The sequence below is a fragment of the Bos indicus x Bos taurus genome, chromosome 17 (genome assembly GCF_003369695.1).
Source record: "Bos indicus x Bos taurus breed Angus x Brahman F1 hybrid chromosome 17, Bos_hybrid_MaternalHap_v2.0, whole genome shotgun sequence".
Taxonomy (NCBI): Eukaryota; Metazoa; Chordata; class Mammalia; order Artiodactyla; family Bovidae; genus Bos; species Bos indicus x Bos taurus.
Window position 1 is genome coordinate 9,467,193 of NC_040092.1, and position 21,171 is coordinate 9,488,363.

Consider the following 21,171-nt stretch of genomic DNA (forward strand, 5'->3'; position numbering starts at 1 on the left):
GGAGTTTTTACATCTCGTTCTCATGAAATGAAAAAACAACACTTTTTCCCCACAAGGGAGGAGGAGGAGGCAGCAGCTAAGCCGGCACACTGACCACAGGTGCAGGGCTGCCGAGGCCCACGTGCTTCCGACCAGGCCTGCACCCCCAGGCCACAGCCGCCGCCCGCTCCACTCGGAGAAGTGGAGAAGGCACTCTGAATTCCAAGGGCTCTGCTGCGTAAGTGGGCATGTGCCCGCCTACCTGGAAGAAGATGGTACTTTCTTCCAGTGGTAACCTTTATACATTTTTGGTTTTGGACATGGGGAAGGAAGTTCATAACCAAAAAAGTTCCAACAGTGGCCACCCGGGAAATATACTATGGATATGGGGCAGAAAAAGGGGGAGAGGGGGCCGAGCAAGAGCCAGAATCCCCAGAGCTGCTGGGACACCTTCGGCCACGGGCCCTGACGGCTTGTGGGAACACCACAAGCACCTGTCGACATCCTAATACAGCAAACACAAGGACGGTTCTCGTAGCCCAATTTGGCAAAGCGGAGACTGGGGATCTGCAAGCTGAGAAGAGGGAAGGCAGGGGTCAGGCTGGACAGAGAGTAAAGAGTGGAAGCGCTGGTGGTGTTACTTACGTGCGCCGGGAAAGGCTGGAGTCTCGTCCTGCTCTCTTCGGGATGGTTCACTTCTCCCATTGGGAGATAGGGTTTCTGACCCGATCCTGTCTCGTACATGGACATGGGCCTACTGCCCCGGGCAGACGGACGTCGCTTTAAGGAAGAGTGGTTGGAAGTGTCTGTGTACTCAGAACCAGTTTGCACCTGATATATATTGGTTGTGGCCTGTTTCCTGAGGTTCGAATTTTCACTCTGGAGTGTTTGAAGCTGAAAGACATGTTTGGCAGTGGGACTGTGTTTTTCTATAGCAAGCAGAAAAAGCAAACACCAAGTAAACGCATACGACTACCAGCTTTAACAATAACAACAGTAACAGCTTGCTGAGCTGAAAGTCAAAGGCAACCACAAACACAAACTCTTTCTTCTAGAATGAGTGAAATGCAATCAACTCACTTAATCACTTAAGCAAATGAAATCAATTCTGACTGTGGAAAAGTTGCAGTTTGGACTTTTTAAAAGCAAAATATCTCAAGGCTTAAAGACTGGTCATGGTGGCCCTGGAAAATGTCTGCAGGCAGGCTGTTTCTAAGGCTATTTCAAGCAAGAGCTTGAGATCATTAAGACATCACTTAGGTAAGGCTGTTTCAAGCAAGAGCTTGAGATCATTAAGACATCACTTTGGTAACCTGCTTTTCAGATGAGCCCTGAGCAATTTAGAAATGCCAAAAATGTCAGCAGACACCATGGAAGCAGCACAAAGATAACTTAGAGTTCTTTGCAAAGCAAGAAAGACAGTGAAATCCAGTTTACGGAAAAAAAAAAAAAAAAAAATCAGATGAGCTATTGCTGCCCAAAAAGCCAACAGGAAAAATTAAGATCAACAAGTTTTTATTATATAATATATTCTTTGAAATTCCAAACAACTGAGTATTTTTTTTTTCCTTAAAGAGAGGGAACCGGATCATGGTAAATTTGCTCTATAAACATATCATGAAGAGAACCGGAGGCCTACTGAACTATCAACATCTTCATCTGAACGCTCCACTGGCGCGCGCCGCCCTCTGGTGATCAGTCATCTTTCAGCCAGGGCCGGAAGACCTGGCCTCGCTCTCCTTTGGCTCTGTCACCCAGAAATGCGACCGTGATGGTGTCAGCTTTAAACACGCTAAGCTGCCTGGCACCACCCCATTTTAGTTAGAGGCTGGCACCTGGAGGCCCTGAATGCTCTTCCCATTGCTCACATGCAGGCTGCTTCATGGTGCTGGATGAATTAGAGTTACAGGGATCGGCAAGGAATTGGGTTCCTCTTTAGCCATCTGGCATGTTAGACACAAGTAACTGAGTCCAGGCTGTACAACGTCCTTCCCCTCTGGTGCTCCTCCATCCTCCAGGGCATTTTATAAGCTGGGTGTGGTATGAGTTCAGCTGTCTACTCCTTGAGAGAGAGCAAAAATCTGACCAAACTCCCCACCGGGGCCAAGGCTCAAGTCCACAAGCAACTGTGTCTGCACCAGAAGATCATTACTTTTTTCCAATAGCCAACCCATTCAGTGTTAGGAGTTACTTTCAATTTCTATTTAGAAAGCACCGCTCTGTGACAAATACACCAATAGTGGCTGCTCCTCTTCATTAATTAGCATCTTTTCCAAGCAACTGTTAAATGTGAAAGATCAGACACAAATCATGCTACTTTGTTGACTACTGTATTAAAAAACTTTACCTGAATTTGAAATAAAATCAATGTTTCTTCACTGAATAAACGAGTTCCATATACTTTATATCAGTAGTGCCAAACGCCTGTGAAAGTCTGACTTACTGACTTTGCCACAGAAATACCCTTGTTTTCTATTTTCTCGAAGCATGACCCTTGAGAAATGAGAGGATGCTTCTACACCTATGCTTCAGGCCATAACTTGTATCTGCAACTCCCTTTCCAAGGACAGAATGGCTGCAAAGTAATAAGCACCTACTGAAAAGTGCTACATTCCAGGAGACAGACAGGCATAACGTGCCTGTCAAAACTACTTACTAGGGAACCCATGTTCTAAAGTGAAATAAATGGTCGAGGGCCAGACAGTGAGGAACATAACTGACACACGGCCCTCAGTGAAGGACGGGGGGATCTGGTCATGTGCTTATCTATGTGGAAACCTCCTAGAAGATTTTAGACAAGGTCTTGAAATCTGAAACTTTATCTTCACACTTTTCACTCTAGAACATCCAGTCTGGATCTCACCTGAATGTGCGAGATCTCAGCTGGTCTCAACTTTAAAAAGTTTTAGTACTCTGAATTTAGCGAGATGTCCTTGGATAAACCTGAATGATGCTTATCTTAATAAGAACCAGGCTATACTTTTTCTGTTTGGAAGGAGTACAACAGGAAATGAAAAGTTACAGATAACAGTTTCAGAAATCAAGAGCATTTTCTAAGAATCAAGGAGATAATCCACGAATGATGACAAATAATTCCACTCAACATTTCTTAAAGAAGCTCGAGACATTTGCTTTCAGAGATTCGAAGTTATCTCTGGTGATTTCTACAAATACTAAAAGGAGCATAACAGAATAAAAATGGTAATGCTTAGCAGACTGATTTGCAGTGGCAAAGTCAGCTTGTTTCAGAAAATGTCACCCCAAATCCATGTTTTAGTTCAACTAATGAGATAAACTATAATTCACTAAACAAAAGACATTTCAGAGAAGAGAGAAGTGCAAGCCCTGTACATTATGGCAAAAGGGCACTTGGTCTGTCTTGTTCATGGCTGCACACCAGCCTTAGACAGGGCCAGGGTGGCAGAGAACAAATGTCTGATTAAAATCTGATTGATCTTCAGGTATTCTTATCCCCTTCTATTACAGGTATTGAAGCCATCTATGTCAAAATGTCTCCAAAAAATGATCTAGACTCAAAAAGAGTCCTGGACCAAGGCCCAGGTGAGGTGCACTGCCGTGTCCTTTCCTGACAAGCAGAGGCACACGGGCCCCTTAGTTCTTCAGCCTTCCCTCAGGAAGCACCGCTGAAAAGGGCCCAGCCACAAACAAGGTGCGCTGTGTCCTCTGGTGGTGGTAACGATTCTGAAGCATTACTCTTCAAGTGACAGTAGGAAGATGCAGATACATACTTTGTTTTCTTTCTGGTTAAGGGAAGCGTGCGTGCATCTCGTTTTGTAGAGCACTGAATGGTGGGAGCAGTGCCGACAAAGTCTAGGGCAGAATTTAGAATTTTTCTACTTCCTCCTCTTAGCATTCTTATAAAGAATGACACACATAATCCTCTCTTAAACATTTTCTTTGCTACCGTCAGCCACACGCTTTTTAGAGATCAATATATTCATGTATTTCTGACTCTCTCAAAAGGTGGCAAACAAGCAAATGCTGAGCAAATGGGATTGTCTCTCACCAGCATACAGTTCTCGCTTGTACACATGAAAGGTTTTCTTATACTGAGTATCTATTCTGCGACTCTGAGGACATCATAAATTAGTGGTAGGAGCTGGCGAACAGCGCAGTGGGACTGTGAGACTAGGCTACCAGGCCGGGGGTGGGTAACAATAAACAAGAGTGAACAGGGACAGCAGCCCGTGTGTGGCATGGGGTGGGCTCTGAAATGCTGGTGAACACACACCCTGTTCCGGGCTTTCGTCTGCTCTGTCTCATGGTGTGATTAAAATAAGCAGTAAACAGTAAGAATCACATCCATGGAGCTGTGTCTAGCTTCCCAGGAAACACAGGATCCTTGCAAGGGTCTCTACAACTGATATGAACACTTACTTAATAGGTTATGATGTTCTCCTACCTGGGAAACTTAAACTGGATTTATATCTAATCAAAGCTACTTCGTTGAAAATATCCATAATACATACTGCTTCCAAAGAGACAGCTTGGCCCAGAGATTTTCAGGTCTGTTTTTCTTCCCTCTGATCACAAGCATCATGCCTGGGATTCTTCCTTATATACTATGGGGTTAAAGAGCAACCATCCTGGCATTTATTGACATGTTACCTTTTTCTGCATAATTCTCAGCTCGTCACTCAAGTTGTTATTCACCTTCATTAGCTGTTGTATCTTGGCCTCAGAAGCCACTAGAGCGTTTTTGACCTCCAAAAATTCCTGCACAGTGACTGGTCCATCTGATAAATCTGAATCTAGGCTCTAAAAATAAATTGGGGAAAACGTTCACAATCTGAGACGATGATAACATTCAAGACTAACAGCTCAAGAATTTCAAATTCTGACTGTGCCAGCTGGATCGCAAAGTTAATCAAACCAAATCAAGGCTTCTGAGAGGAATACAAAAATAAAACAGAAAGGTAGGGCTCCTACAATAGATGAAAAATTTTCAAGTCAGTATTTTCTGGCAATCAGACAGTGGGGCCACAAATCTACTCTAACATTGACTCTGTATACCTATCTCATCTGCCTTTCTCTTGTTTATTTTTCTTTTTTGATTCATTATTTCACTCATTCTGACAGATTTTTACTAAGCACCAGGCAGTGTTCTAGGGGCTTAGGTTACATAAGAAAAGAAAATAGAAAAAGTTTCCTGCTTCCATGGTGTTTACATCCCAACTGAGTGAGAGAGGAAAAAAATAATAATAACTACATAGTATAGGGGAATGTGATAAGTGCTATGGAGGAGGAGTGAGGGGCTGGGGAGCTGAAAGACGGGTGGGGGTGGGTGCATTTTAACTAGACAGCTGGGTCGGGGGACATGAACAACAGCCTGCAGGAGGGGAGGTCACTAGTCTGGTGGACGTCTGGAGGACAGCGTTCCAGCCTGCGGTAGGACTCAGCTAGAGGGCGTGGGTATGCAAGGCCCAGAGGAGGGGGAGGCCGGCCAGTGCAGGGACCCTGTCGTGCAGGGTCCAGTCATGACCCGCCTTCATTTGACTGAACCCAGCACTTCTGGGGAGACTGGCAGAGACGTTTCAGATGGGACGGCTGACTCTTGCTGTCCCCTCCATGTTCCCTGCATCTGCCGGTGGCACCACTGACCCGCACAGCTGTTTAAGCTGGAAAACTCCGGACACAACTCGGGTAAATCTACCTTCCCACTTCCAATGTCTAACTTGTCACCAAGCCCTGACTTTCCTGTCTTCCTGTTTGTCCATTCTCAAGTGTTGGCTGAGCCCCTGTGGGCCAGGTCTGGGATATTCAGCGGTAGGCGGGCCAGCCAGGCCCCTGCTGCCCTGGCCTTGGGCTCACCCTCTGTTACAGTGACTTTTTTTTTCCATCCAGACCCTCCCAGCTGAAGAGGCCCTGAGGTGAGCTGTGTCAGCTCTTGTTTGGACCTTGTCGGCACCTCCCTGCCTGGGTTCCTTTCCTCCGCTCCTGACCCACCAGAACGGTCCTCCCCAAACAGAGGACCCAACAAGGTGGACATGGTCTTCCTGCCCTGCCTAAAAGCTTCCTGGGCTCTGCGCTGCCAGCCGAGGTCTCGGCTCTTCAGTCTGGGGTCACACTCCTGCACGGTGTGACCCCTGCCCTCTGCCACAGCTCAGACTCCCTCTCCTTTCAGGCCGCCTCTCCACGTGACCAGACATCCCCCAGGTGCCCGTCTCACCTCCGCTCAGTCTGACCCCTCCCCGCCTCTCCACGTGCCCACGTCCTGGGCCTTCCAGCCTCCCTTGACACTCCCCGTCAGCGACAGGCTGTGTCTGCGTGGGCAGACAGGCTGTGGCCTGCCCCCACGCCTCCGCTCCTGTCTGTATTTATGACCCTCAAACCGCGGTTCCCTCTCCTTTTGGTGAGGACGGCCTCACAGAGGAAAGAGACCAGGCATCATTTAGGAGAGTATTATCCAGAGAAGTTTGGGTAACTACCCAACAAAAGTAAACATTTGTTGAAAGAATAAAACCCACCCGTCCCTCCTCACAGGTTTTATAAAGTCAATACTGCAGCCGGGCTGTGAGTCAGCAACTGACTCAGGGGCGAGGGACCCCCTATTTTAAAACTATTTACCTTGTTGACCTTTGCTTGGGCCAAACTAGTAGAAAACCCAACTTTACCTCCAGAGCACCTTTCCCAGGCCTAGCCCTCAAATGCTTTACAAATCAGGCAAATTTTTAGGAGGAAAGATCTGAAAAAGAACATAAGCTCACTTTCTGTGTGCAATGCACCACCTTACCTTTTGCCTGTGGGCCTTGCTTGCAGTGGCTTCCGGATCCGTGTCTTCGTCTGACGCCACACTGTCGTAGTCTGGCTGGTCATTGTCCTGACTCTCAACACTGTGCTGGTTACTAATTGTTTTCAGTATCAGTTCCACATTGTCTGTCAACAGAAGCAAATAACTTTACTTCAGGCTTGAAAAGAACTTCTTTTTTCCTAAAAGAAAAATGAGCCATTTAAAAGACTGGAAGAAAAATGACAGAAATAGCAAGGTTCTATTCACCCCAAAAAGGGATAACAGAGCACGTTATCAACTAGACAGAGTCTACGGAAAACTATAGAGAGAGAGTAAAGCAACCATCTGAGATGCCTGCCAAAATGGGCACAAATTAGATGGCTAGGGAAGAGCTGCTCATGTAAGGTGGCTGCTGCTGCTGCCGCTAAGTCACGTCACTCGTGTCTGACTCTGTGCGACCCCATAGACGGCAGCCCACCAATCCCCGTCCCTGGGATTCTCCAGGCAAGAACACCGGAGTGGGTTGCCATTTCCTTCTCCAATGCATGAAAGTGAAAAGTGAAAGGGAAGTCGCTCAGTAGCGTCCGACTCTTCGCGACCCCATGGATTGCAGCCTACCAGGCTCCTCCATCCATGGGAGTTTCCAGGCAAGAGTACTGGAGTGGGTCACCAGTGCCTTCTCCACATGTAAGGTGGCAGGTCCCCAAATTTGTAATCATTCAAGGAAACAGTATAGCTCGAAATCATGAAAATAAAGCTGTAACTAAGGTACGATTAACTGCAATTCAGTTACAATTGTAACTTTTTTACAAGATAATGTCAAGTCAAAACAGAAAGAAAACTGCTAAAGTAAGCCTAAAAACTAGGAGATCATTGAAAAGGCATGTTGGCCTTTCCTTAACTGAACGCCAGTGAGAAAGAGAGAGAAAGAAAATGACCCACTGGACACACCCATGCAGACCAAGAGCATATGGTTACAGGGAAATAGTGATGGTTCTATCGGCTCTGACACATTATGAATGAAAGACTTCGCAAATTATCCAAGTTTCTCAGCTCTCTTTCAGGCAACTCAAGCAAACCTCGAATTTCCAATACTGTTTATGAACATTTTGAAGGATAATATCTGGGTGATAAATTATGTTTACTCAAAGGGAATTTTAGTTTTCAAAATGAATATGTAAAATATACATACCATCAGATTACAGAAGTAGTAAGGACTCAATATAGAAGGAAAGTTATGACCAACCTAGATAGCATATTGAAAAGCAAAGACATTACTTTGCTAACAAAGGTCCGTCTAGTCAAGGCTATGGTTTTTCCAGTGGTCATGTATGGATGCAAGAGTTGGACTGTGAAGAAAGCTGAGCGCTGAAGAATGGATGCTTTTGAACTGTGGTATTGGAGAAGACTCTTGAGAGTCCCTTGGACTGTAAGGAGATCTAATCAGTCCATTCTAAAGGAGATCAGCCCCGGGTGTTCTTTGGAAGGAATGATGCTAAAGCTGAAACTCCAGTACTTTGGCCACCTCATGTGAAGAGTTGACTCATTGGAAAAGACTCTGATACTGGGAGGGATTGGGGGCAGGAGGAGAAGGGGACAACAGAGGATGAGATGGCTGGATGGCATCACCGACTCAATGGACGTGAGTTTGAGTGAACTCCGGGAGATGGTGATGGACAGGGAGGCCTGGCGTGCTGCGATTCATGGGGTTGCAAAGAGTCGGACACGACTGAGCGACTGAACTGAACTGAATGATAAGAGTAGTCATTCATAGCTATTGATACATGTCGTTCTATTTTCTGCCAGTCTTTTTCCCAAGCATATACAAATACATACAGATTTTACTATTTGTAGCAGTCACGGTCTATAAAGTTGCTGTGAAGAACAAATCAGCAAATACTGAACCACTGTTCTGAGTGGAAATACAGTAAGGTTCCTGCAAATGTTTGGTCACATTTTTGTCAACTGATAAATACATAACCTTGTTTCACATGCGTTTCTATTTAAAGACATCTTGAATATATATCATTGATCCATCAACATTGAACTCATGGTTAACAGCCCTGTAACTCAGGCCTGAACAAAGCTAATCTAACACATGTATTTTCTGTAAGGCATGTCACCGCCTTTGTGTGCTCAGGAATGCTATACAGCTCTTCAGCACTGTACTTGGGGACCACTTTAAACAGTGAAATTATCAAAAAATGTGAAAACTGTAGCACTAAATAAGTATCAAAAAGGCTACTTGCTTACAGTATAAGAGCTGAAATAAAAGGAAGAGTGTGGCCTTGCTCAGTCTCACATGGGAACATGTGTTTTGGGTGACTCAAATTTTTTACCACACTGTACAGATCCACAAATTACCATCAAAGTGGTGTAAGATTTTAAGGTAATAACTTTTAATTTATTTATCTTTTTGCTGCCCTATGCAACTTGCAGAATCTTAGTTCCCCAACCAAGGATTGAACCTGCACCCTTGGCAGTTAAAGCCCAGAGTTCTAACCACTGGGATGCCAGGGAATTCTCAAGGTAATAAATTTTAATGAATAGGTGAACTGGCAAATATGAGATCCGGGAGTAATGGGGATAAATGGCATCTTTATATTCATTTGTACATATGCATGTACATAAATGTTTTCCTTACAAAACTAGGATGATACTAAACCTTCTTCAAAAAATTATTTTATATTATATCATTACATAGTCCCTGAAAAACAGTGTGCCCTATTCAAATATGAAACTAACCATTGCTCTATTGTTTCCAGTGTAATATGTATCATACATATAATATCTCTAATTCTCCTCCATTAACACCTACAGATGGATCCACCAAGTCAAAGGAAGTTATACATTTTAAGGCTTCAAATTTATGAGTGGACCCTTATCACTGCACCTTCACCAAAATTTAATCGCGTTTCTTAGAACTTGTTTATGTCTGGTTGAGTCAGTAAAATCAAGAAGGACAAACTGCTGTCAGTTAATGATTACTATCTTTGGGGGTAAGATGTTGACTGAAAAACTGAATTCTTATTGAATGTATTTTTCCGGTTCACATTTTTTAAATTTTAAAATGAAAACAACAAAAATACAGTATCAGGGCTGGGGAGGAAGTGTGTTCTCAAGCACCGAGACAGGACCCTGAGCCACTGAACAAGACTTGAAGGGCACCTTGGAAATATGTGCGAGGTGCTCTCTTCCCAACTTTAAACACCAAAAATTCTCAGTGCAGATATCCTTTAACAAGATCTAAGTCATACCTGAATTAATTTCAGAATGCAACTTTATAAGGAAGGCAGGTGACTGAGGGGTAAAAACTCATATATAAGATAAATGTGAATCACAGTTAATAATGTTGAGATATTCAACCAGGACTCAGAGAGAGAAACTTGTCATCACAACATAGTACCAATAAAACTTAACAGGGCTTTACGCTGTGGTATCGATGACTGCTTTAATTATTTTTATAACTTTAACACGTGTGTGAAGTTCAGAAGGCCAAAGAAGCAAACATTTAGAGGTCTGAAACAGTTACCTTTTGAACTAGAGAGAGGGCTGCCTTGCTGTCTCCTCTTGGCATCACTGAGAATGTCGATAACCAGAGTGGCAAACTCATGGGCGTTAAACCGAGCTAGTTTCTGTCTGCCCTGAGGGTGAGAAAATAATTGGAAATATTCCCAGATATAAAAATACACACATGTTCACATAAAATTAGTCAGACTATTGTTAGAGTTCAGCAAAGGCCTTCCAGCATGCTCAAAGTACCATCAATCACAGCCATAACTCAATCAAACTTTGTTTCTGTGTATAGTTTAAAACCATTTACATAATAGAATGATGTAACATTTCTCACAAGGCATATTTCTTTTTGTGAACTGAAACGAAATGGTTCTACTTAATGCTTTATCAATTCTGTTTTGAAATAGGCCTACTAGTTAAAAATCAACTTGAAGGGATAGATTTTTAAATTTCAAGACAGTTTAGATGCTGGGACTCTATCACTATATATAAACATTAATCAATAAAAATGAAAAGAATTTCATCATTTATTCAACTTCTCTCCTTTTGATGGATGCTTAGGCTTGGTTTCTGTGCTTTATCATTACATACAATGCTTCAATGAAAGTATGCATAAAGCTTTGTACTTTTATTTTATTAGGACATATTCCCAAATAAGGTATTTGGATGGAAGTTATTTGGTATCCTGGGTGAAAGGATGCAGTTAATTTTGAGACCTCTGTAACCAGTTAACAAACTGCCTTTCTGCAGTCTGTAGCAATTTAAACTCTTATCTGTAGCATAAGAATGCCACATCCTTACCAGTGTGGAGTCTCCTTTATCATATACTTTATTAATTTGATGGATGAAACACTCATTAATGACTTCAGGCTGCTTTCTTTGATTACTAATGAGGTGAAATATTTCTTTAAAAGGTGTTTGAAAGCCATTTGTAATTCTTCTGTGAACTGTCTTATGTTCTTTCTCAGTCACTTATTAACTTCTGTTGCTTTTCTTATCAATTTGTGATGTGTGTGTTGGTACATAAAGGATATTACCATTTTAATCAGTCAAAAACATTTTAAATACCTGTCCTGGGAAAATAAAATACCACAATATCAGTCATTCCTCAAAGATCACTACTAGTGTGTTTTTGGACTCGGCCACTTGCCTGGTTCCGTGTCGATGAGTACTCGGGATTGACTGGAAGGAAGGGGACGACGGTTGTCTCGGTCACCAGGGTGCTGTGGTTCTGCGTGGCAAGCCAGACTAGCCAGAGGAAAGAGCCAGAGATACAATCTCATCACCACAGGCGCTGCTGCTCCTCTGAGAGCCGCGGCTCCCGCGTTACTAGGGAGACTTGGGGTAGTGCACTCCAAAGCCAACATACACAAGAGTCAAAGTCGACACACGTGTTATCAGGACAGCAGGAGTTGGGCAAGGAGAAACACTGAGGCTGGCAGCTTGCTGCTGCCTATGGTAACAGAGCTTAGTAAACAGAGCCACATGTTAAGTCACCTGCATCAGTCTCTCGCCTGTCAACTTCATCGTACACATCCATGGCAAGTTCTTCAAACAAATGATTACTTAGCTGAAATCAAAAACATATCAGGACACAAGGGACAAGGATTAACACTAGGAGAATGAGTGAGGACTGTGACTTATTCACCCTTCTACCTCCAACGTCTTATCCAAAGCCAGCACTTACTTAGCAAATACCCAGCGTTAAACAGACAATAGCATTTCCAAAATGGTACAGATCCTCTAAAAACACTTGCCACCCGCTGCAGCCTCCCTCCAGACATGCAGATAAGAGATGCACAAGGCAGCTAAAGTGCGAATCTCAAAGACAAGAGTCCATTCTCCACTCGTCGCATGACATCACCTTGAAGTCTCTTCTGCTCTTTCTGGAAAATGTTTGCCAGTGCCCCCCACCCCCATTGTAAGGGATCTTAAACCCTTGGTAGGATAAAGAAGTCAAAACATGCCATCTCAAGAGGATAAAACGTGCCCTGCAGGAAAATACCACCCAGACCTCTGGGTTAAGTCTCTCTGCTGTCTTCCTCAGTACGTTGCTGCTGCTACTGCTAAGTCGCTTCAGTGTCCGACTCTGTGCGACCCCACAGACGGCGGCCCACCAGGCTCCCCCGTCCCTGGGATTCTCCAGGCAAGAACGCTGGAGTGGGTTGCCATTTCCTTCTCCATCCTCAGTAGGTAGGGGTCCTCCAAACCCCCAAAGAACTACCTGAGCATCCCCTACCAAGGACAGCCTGTCTAATCAGTACACCGTGTAGCGTCCCAGCAAAACAGTCTTCACGGCCTGGGGCGCCCGCTTGGCAGCAGCCAGGTCTTCCTCAAACCAATGGAGACTAAGCCCCCGCCAGGCTGGCCCCAGCTCTGCTTGTACTTCCTCCCTCATGAAACCCTGCTGCCCAGTGGATGTTACTTCCGGGGTGACCACTGCCCTGCTCTGTGAGGGCAGATGCTGAATTTGTTCCATTCTCTACTATTCCCTTCATCCCCACACAGGCCCCAGCACTGAGATGGGACTCTAAATATCCATTCATTCACTGACCAGAAGGTACTTCCCGCAGAATTTAAACCTGGCTGTGCACACCTCCGGAGAAGGCAATGGCACCCCACTCCAGTACTCTTGCCTGGAAAATCCCATGGATGGAGGAGCCTGTGGGCTTTAGTCCATGGGGTCGCTAAGAGTCGGACACGACTGAGCGACTTCACTTTCACTTTTCACTTTCATGCATTGGAGAAGGAAATGGCAACCCACTCCAGTGTTCTTGCCTGGAGAATCCCAGGGACGGGGGAGCCTGGTGGGCTGCCGTCTCTGGGGCTGCACAGAGTCGGACACGACTGAAGTGACTTAGCAGCAGCCGTGCACACCTCATTGGGACTTGTTAAAATGGTTACAGTACATTGTTAGGTGACACAGGCAGAATAAACAATTCTGTAATTATGCTGCAGTTAAAAAAGACAGGCATCTGAAACCAGAATAAGAAAAATATACCAAAATACTGAGCCTGAACTTATTAAGAATATAGTAAATGAAAAAAAAAAAGAATATAGTAAATGAAGATGATTCCCTTTCTCTATTTTCCAGATTTTCTCTAGCGTGGTTACACTACATTTATAATTAAAAGTCAGCTCTGAGAGACTTTTGCTGGATAAGGTGATGAAGGATTGGGAAACTGAACTTGCATCATAAATACCCAGTGTGCTTCCTCCAAGGGGCTAAAAAGCTAATGTTATTATTACTAACAATCACTACAACAGCAATACTGCTGAGGGCTTGTACTGGAGGTGCCTTGCTAATATCATCATGATAGTAAATACTACAGCTCCCCGAAGACAGGAACTACAGTTATACCACTTTACAGAGAAGGATACCCAGGCACAGAAGTTAGCGTGCCTCAAGTCACAGAGCCAAGAAGTGAGGGACTGGAGATGCAAGTTTCTCTCAAAATGTTAAAATTTATGAATTCAAGGAATACATTAGTCGTCTTATATTTCTCCCAGCTGTTCATTACGGAGATACTGTAAGATAAACACTAAACCGTCACTGATATGAGGAGGAGACCACAGGGTGTGGGGAGCTGACCCTCACCAAGCAGCTCTGACTTGCAGCTCTGCTGGACCACCATCTTGCTTTCTAGGAGGGGACATCGAGGCACGGAGCGGTGCGGAGCTCATCTGAGCCGAGATCTGTACCTGAACAGTCTGACCCAGAGCCCAGGGTCTGGAGAGCTACACTCGACTTTGTCCCAGATATTTATCTAGCGCCTCTAACATCTAGAGATATTACAGACCTAACCCCAACTTTCAGCCAAGCAAATGCAAAACAGCATAGTCAAGGGAGCTGGGGTTTTCTCTTTAATGTTTTTATTATTTAAAATAAAAACTGGCTTACATACTGTAAGTAATTAAAAGGAAACACAGAATATTCAATGCTGACTCCAAAGCTTATTATCTTAACTATAGGACCTCCTTAGTTTAAGAAAGGCAGTAAAAACACATACACACAGAACTGCAGATACAGAACACAGAGACACCAAACAAATTGCATAAAATACATTTATTGCATATTACAGATAAATGCTAGTAATGAGAAATTCATTTTATGTATTATGTAGTACTTAGTACTATATGAAGTTCTAGTAAAGAGTTTTCTATAAAAATGAGGGTGAAGAGTAAGACATGAATTAGGAGAGCTGCGAATTCAGAGCTGAGCTCTAAGAATACTCCTACCTACATTGCAAATGTGGTCAGACTTCAGCCACTTGAATGATGAAAGGGAGGACAGCTGGGAAAAGAGGGTTCCAGAAAGAAGACCTGAAGGTGGCCTGAGAGGGTGCTAACCCTTAAAGAAATAGTTAAATGCACCCTCCCACACCCACACACAGTGGGAACCAGAGGGGAAGAGGGGCCAGAACTGACAGTGAGAGCAGAATGATGCCCTTAGAAGGTATGACAAGAAGGATCCTGGTTCTGATCTTGAGAGTACAGAGAACAGCTAAGGTGGGTGAATCAGGTGCTTAGAATGGCTGGGGAGCGCCAGGTGAGGCTTCATTTGTGGGGACTTTACACAGAGATTGTGTTCCCAGAGGAGTAGATTTCTCAGGGGCCTGATTTAAGCTGAAATGGACAGGCTGGAAAGAAACACGCAGACTAATGTGAGCTTGTGACCTGAAGAACTGGGTAAACTCTGAGCACACAGCCGGGGCAGAACTGGCTATTAAAAGCCTACATTTTACAAAGCTCTGATGAATGGTGTAGAACATGCCTGACAGTGAGTGGGGGCTGGATCCCAAATGGCAGTGAGCTTTTTATCAGTCTCTAGCATCCTACGAGGCCATAGGAAGTCATCCCAAGGAGTGCCCCACTTACTAGTTTACATTGAGAGAAACTAGGGAACTCTCTTACAGGGAGAAACAACTTTCTAAAAGTCAAAGTCACAGTCCTCACTTTTAAAATAATACCCAGTATTTGAAGAAAGATGGCAGTATTTGAAGCAGAGCCAGTGAACTGGATGTACTAAACTTAGTACTTCCATTCTTCTTTACTGCAGACTTGATGGTTTGCTTCTGATTTAATGTCTGAGAGCATGAAACAAAGTAATCTGATGTACTAGGTAACAGGCTGAGAAAAGGTATTAGGACACATGGTTTTCCATAGGGGAGTTCACTAGGAAATAGAGATACTCACAGACTGAAGTTTCTTCTTAGCAGCTTTTGCCAATTCAGACAAATCCAGGCTGCTAAGAAAATGTACAACACTGATAAGCAAACAAATAAAACCATTTTCATGAGCTCTGTAAAAGGCTAAGGTAGCCAAGGGATCAAGATATTCATTACAGCTCATGGACAAGGTCAGAGGTCAAAATTCTTTAGCCCAATAGTCAGTGAGGAAACTGAACAGAACTTGGTAAGACTATCTCCTAAAAATACCACAATCATGCAAACATTTCTCATGGTAAAGAGAAAAATAACCACCTACTAACCAAAAGGCAAAAACTATGCCATGCTAGTCCCCAGGGTGTGTATGTGAGAAATCATAATTTTTAAAGTATTTTTTTTAACAGCACAATAGAAGAAAAATATAAAAGGGGCAGAATGTTAGAAACCAGAATGGCAAGATTACATATGGAATAGCAATTAATCTTTTCACAAACTCTTGACAGGATCTGTGCAAAGGTTATTAGCTATATAAGGGTTTAAAGTACATTTCTACAGCCATGATCTCATCTGACCTTATAGACCAGAGGTCAACAGATTATAATCCCCCTTTTTGTTTGAGCTAAGTATGGAATTTACATTTTTAGGTGGTTGGGGGAAAAAACACAACAGATGATACCTGGTAATATGTGGAAATTATATGAAATTCCAATTTTAGTATCCAGAAATAAAATTTCACTGGAACAGACACGCCTTTCATTTACAGGGTCCACGGATGCTTTCATTTACAACTGGCAGAGTAGCTGCGGCAGAGGGTGTGTGGCCCAAAAAGCCTGAAGTATTTACTATCTAGCCCTTAACAACAACAACCACAAAATTTGTTGATCCCTATTATAGACAGAGGATATATTCTCTAATAACACAGAAATATTCTGTGATAATTCTAGAGACACAATACTGTCACAGCTGGCTAGAACTACCACAGTATCACAGACTCTGATTTTCTTATTAGCAAATTTGTTACTTGCACTCTTTCAAACTTAAAATTTTATATGGTGGTTTACTTACAGCCGTCTTATTTCCAAAGTGCATAGCCATAAAAGAGAAAAATGTATGGGCTTTGTTAAACACAAAATATAATACATTTATACACTAAACAACCAAGGAAAATACTCGAGACAGATGTAATTGATTGGTATTTCAATGGCCTTACCTGTCCGCCATTTGAGGTATTATAAAGTGCTGTCCATTTTTGTGATCTGAAACAGAAACCAAGCCAGAGTCTCATTTGTATAAATACTAATAAGATCTGTAAAGGAATACCATTATTTTCTGAATTTATGTTTTGCTCCTCTCACAACACAGTTTTTGTTCCTCTCTCTCCTCTTTGCTCTCTTTGAGTATTTTGAATCAAAACATCTTTTGATTATTTGGATAATTTTTTAACATTCCATTTTAATTTATCTCTAGAGTTTCTGACCATATATGATTGTATAGTCTTTTTTCAATGCTAGGGATTATAATATGCAAAACTTGTTACAATCTACTAGAAATAATATTTTACCATTTTAAGAAAAGTGCAAAAACTTACCTTCATATTTCTTTTACCCTCTCCCCTTTCATGTTGTAACTATCAAATATATTACTGACACATGCTGAAAACCACACCATACAATACTATAACTTTTGCTTTAAACTGTCATACATACTTTTAAAAAACTTAAGAAGAAAACAGGCTATTGTATTTATCCATACTTATCATTTCTGTTGTTGTTCTTTCGTTCCTGAAGTTCCAAGATTCGCTTTGGTTTATCAACTCCCTTCCACCCAAAGAACTTCCTTTAGTATTTCTGTTAGAGCAACTAATTCTCTTTTTTTTTTCCATCTTAAAATGTCTTTTTTTAGGGGTACTCTTTCTACCCCCTTCTGATGTCTATGTCAGAAGCTTTCTCTATCTTCTTTATACTTTAATAAAACTTAAAAAAAAAAAAAAAAAGTCTTTTTTTTTTTTTTCATTCCTGAAGGTTATTTTCATGGAAATAGAGTTCTTTCCTTTCAGCATTTAAAAAATATTGTTCTACTTCCTTTTCATCTCTATGGTTTCTGATGAGAAATCCACAGTCATACACATAATTGTTCTTTTATATAGTATCATTTTTTTTCCTTGGCTGCTTTCAAGGCATTTTCTTTCTTCATATTTTAGCAGTTTGATTTTGATGTGTCTGAGTGATGACTGGAGTTCATCCTGTTTGGAGTTCTCTGAGCTTTTCAAATTGTGATTTTATGTCTTTTACCAAATTTAGAGTTTTTACCCAATATTTCTTCCGATATTTTTTCTGCACCACATTCTTTCTTCTCTCTTTCTGAGAGTCTGATGATACTAATGTTCTGGTTTTGTCCCGTAGGTCCCTAAAGCTCTGCTAAGCCTCCTTTTCCTCCCACTCTTCTTTCTCTCTGTTGCTTAAACTGGATTATTTCTAGTGATCTATTTTCAATTCACTGACTTTTTTCTTTGTCATCTCCATCCTAACTAAACCCATCCAGTGGGTTTTAAAATTTTAGTTATAGTATTTTTTAGTTCTAACATTCTGTCCTTTTCTATATCTTCTGTTTCTCTGCTGAGACTTTATTCAATTTGCTTCAATAATGTTCACACTTATTTCTTAAAGCATATTACTATCTGCTTTAAAATCTTTATCTGATAATTCTAACCTCAGAGTCACTGAGGGTTGGCATCTGTTAATAACTACCTTTTCCTATGCAAGTCTTTGGGATTTTCCTGTTTCTTTACATGTCAAGTAATTATGGATGGTATCCCAGATATTTTACATAGTACATTGTGGAGACTCTTGTGAGTCTTCCTTGAATTCTGTGGTGAATGTTAGTATTTTGTTTTAGCAGGCACCTGACCAGGCAGATTCTGCCTCTTGGGCCAAGTGGTGAGAGAGACTAAAGATAAAACAAAAGCCGTCAGGGTTCCCCTCAGGCTCTTGGTCAGAGATTTAGGCACCTGTGCTTGCTATTACTGAAGCCACAGGATTACTAGTGGGGAAAGGAAGAGAAAAGTCCTGTGGGAACTCCTGATTCTCCGTCCTGTCAGCCCCATTTCCTGCTCCTCAGACCACACAGAGAAGGCTTCTTTGCACCTGCTGTGCAGTTCCAGGTTTGGGGCTGTCCTGGAGGCCGTATCAGAAGTAAAATCAAGGGGACACTCACCACCAGCTTGATGTCACTGTGAGTTCCCTAACCTGCCTGCTGGAGTCCTTAGATAGCTCTCCATGCATTTTTGGCCCAGGGTTTTTATTGTGTTCAGAAGGAGAGACAGGGTGAAGTGTGCTTACTCCATCTCACCAGGAACTGGAATCACACCAGGGGCTCTTAACTCTGTTGTACAACCAGGGTGGAGAACCACTGGTTATGTGATTATACACGTATGTGGATATGCTATATCAGGAGTTGGCAAAATTTTTCTGCAAAGGACCAGACTAAATATTTTAGGCTTTGTGGCCATACGGTCTCTGTTGTAATTACTCAACCTACACAGTTCTGCAGCTGTAGTGTGAAAGCAGTCACAGACAATACAAAAATGAGTGGGCATGGCTATCTTACAATAAAACTTTATTTTTAAAAATCAACGTAATAGGCTTATCTGGCCTGCAGACCAAGGTTTGCTGACCCTAGTTCTACCTCATGAACAAAGCAGGTTAATGGTAAAGTTCACTTTTTCCCTTTTCCCCATTCCTTAGCTAGCAGAATTCTGCAAACAACTATAGAGGTTAAGGCTTTGCTCTTCCATGCTGACTCTCATTAACCACAAGAACTGTGGTGCCGCATTCAGGCTGGGTTCAATGATGCTCTCTGATTCCTGAAACGGCCATACTGTACAGCAATCATTTTAAAAACTAAAATGTCAAGCTGTGACCGATGTTATGTATTTCACATATAGCAAAAAATGCCATGGTCATCATTTCACACAAAAATCCTTATTTGCGGTTTTCTCAAGGATACGTTAGAGCACAGACCATAAACAGCAGTGTCCCGACTTGCTCTTCCAGGGACTGCCTGGCTGCAGCTGTGGAGAGGCTGCTCTCCTTTCACTCACCTGGTTTCCTGCCGCAGAGATAGAAGGCTAGTCTGTCAGTCAGCTCGTACTGTATTTCTACAAGGCGCTCTGCCAGCTCGTGGTGCCCTCCTTGCCTACAACAGAAAACAAAGTGCCGTTTATACTACTCACTGGCCATGGGTGCTAGAAGAGAAAAGTACAGAGACACCCCCTGAGATACCTGAGGAGTTAATCAAAAGTGACTTTTCAGAATAATCAACCTTTTTGTGTGAGGTAAACTGTCAAGGTCGACTCTGACTTCCACTCTTGTAAAACTGCTTTCAAAATCTCAACTACCCCCTTTCTCTGATTAATTTGTGAGACAGGGGTCTCCCCTGGTGGTCCAAGGGTTAAGAACCCACCTGCCAATGCAGGAGACATAAGAGATGCTGGTTCCACCCCTGGTTCGGGAAGATCCCCTGGAGAAGGGCATGGCAACCCACTCTAGTATTCTTGCCTGGTGAATACCATGGACAGAGGAGCCTGGAAGCCTATAGTCCATGGCGTCGCAGAGTCAGACATGACTGAAGTGACTTAGCACGCACACATATAAACAATGGCGTGTTAGAGCTGATGAAACACTGCACTCTTCAACACCTGAGCTCTTATTCCCAGACACACTGCTCTATCCAGTCAGGACCCCTGCTGTGCCGTATGTGCCCGGTCTACCCCTCCCTTCAGAACTTGACCCACATCCTTCTTCTCGTCTGAAATACCTTAGCTCCTCTTCACACACCCAAATCCAATCCATTCTTCAAAGACCAACTAAAGACATGACTTAATGATCTGGGCCACAGTGAAGAAATACTATGTATGTATCCACTATGGTAATGAGTTCTACATTATCTTGCCTCATTTAACTCTTACACGCATTTATGAATCCTCTCCTCCATGAGAGAGTAAAGTCTAGGGGGGCAGAGTTTTGTCATTTCACTTGTCATTTTCAGGTTGTCAACTGTCATTTTACCCTGTGCAGAGCATCGTTCTTTGCAGTTAATCAAGTTAATTTGGAAAAAGAAGGAAAGATGATCCATCTTCTGTCATTTAAATGATATTAAAGACTAATCTACGGATTTACTTTTTTATTTTCCACTACTTCACAGCCAAAATTTTCAAACGAAGAAAAATTTAAAGAATTTTATAGGGAGCCCCGAGATGTCCACTACCTAAATTCTGCAATTAATATTTTACTATACTTGTTGAACCACATATCTATCCATACAGGGGCTTCCCAGGCAGTGCCAGTGGTAAAGAATCTGCCTGCCAATGCAGGAAACGTACATTCAATTCCTGGGTCAGGAAGATCCCCTGGATAAGGAAATGGCAATCTACTCCAGGATTTTTGCCTGGAAAATTCCATGGAGAGAGGAGTCTGGTGGGCTGCAGTCTGCCGAGTTGCAAAGAGTCAGACACGACTGAGCACACATGCACATCCATACAGATTTGTTTCTAAGTTCAAGCAACGACTAAAAGTATTCAAAAAAAACTGAGGAGTGGGTTCTGCAACTCTTTATACTTGATGTGGATTCCAACTATGGCTCAAATACCACTATGTTACAAAGGATTAAAAAAAAATGAAAGATTGGAAGCTAAAGCACAGTGGTTAATGGTTCTACCTTCCCCAACTTTGACTGGCTGTAAGATTATACGCACTTGAA

General features: G+C 42.7%; 1 protein-coding gene across 14 annotated transcripts in view; it reads right to left on the minus strand.

Annotated features, from left to right (window-relative positions):
- The window catches only part of GIT2 (GIT ArfGAP 2), a 42,690-nt gene that overhangs the window by 12,136 nt on the left and 9,383 nt on the right, over nucleotides 1-21,171 (minus strand). For 2 of the 14 annotated variants that reach the window (XM_027566541.1, XM_027566536.1), the window contains exons 7-16: nucleotides 19,514-19,608; nucleotides 16,625-16,670; nucleotides 16,480-16,485; nucleotides 15,443-15,494; nucleotides 11,744-11,816; nucleotides 11,397-11,494; nucleotides 10,263-10,374; nucleotides 6,734-6,876; nucleotides 4,609-4,758; nucleotides 625-873 (exon numbers count right to left, since the gene is read on the minus strand). In XM_027566541.1, coding sequence (XP_027422342.1) covers nucleotides 625-873; nucleotides 4,609-4,758; nucleotides 6,734-6,876; nucleotides 10,263-10,374; nucleotides 11,397-11,494; nucleotides 11,744-11,816; nucleotides 15,443-15,494; nucleotides 16,480-16,485; nucleotides 16,625-16,670; nucleotides 19,514-19,608 — 1,024 coding nt within the window. Of the gene's footprint in view, nucleotides 1-624; nucleotides 874-910; nucleotides 2,260-4,608; nucleotides 4,759-6,733; nucleotides 6,877-10,262; nucleotides 10,375-11,396; nucleotides 11,495-11,743; nucleotides 11,817-15,442; nucleotides 15,495-16,479; nucleotides 16,486-16,624; nucleotides 16,671-19,513; nucleotides 19,609-21,171 lie in introns of those variants that run through there. The other 12 variants (XM_027566538.1, XM_027566542.1, XM_027566547.1 and 9 more) reach the window with 9 other exon arrangements.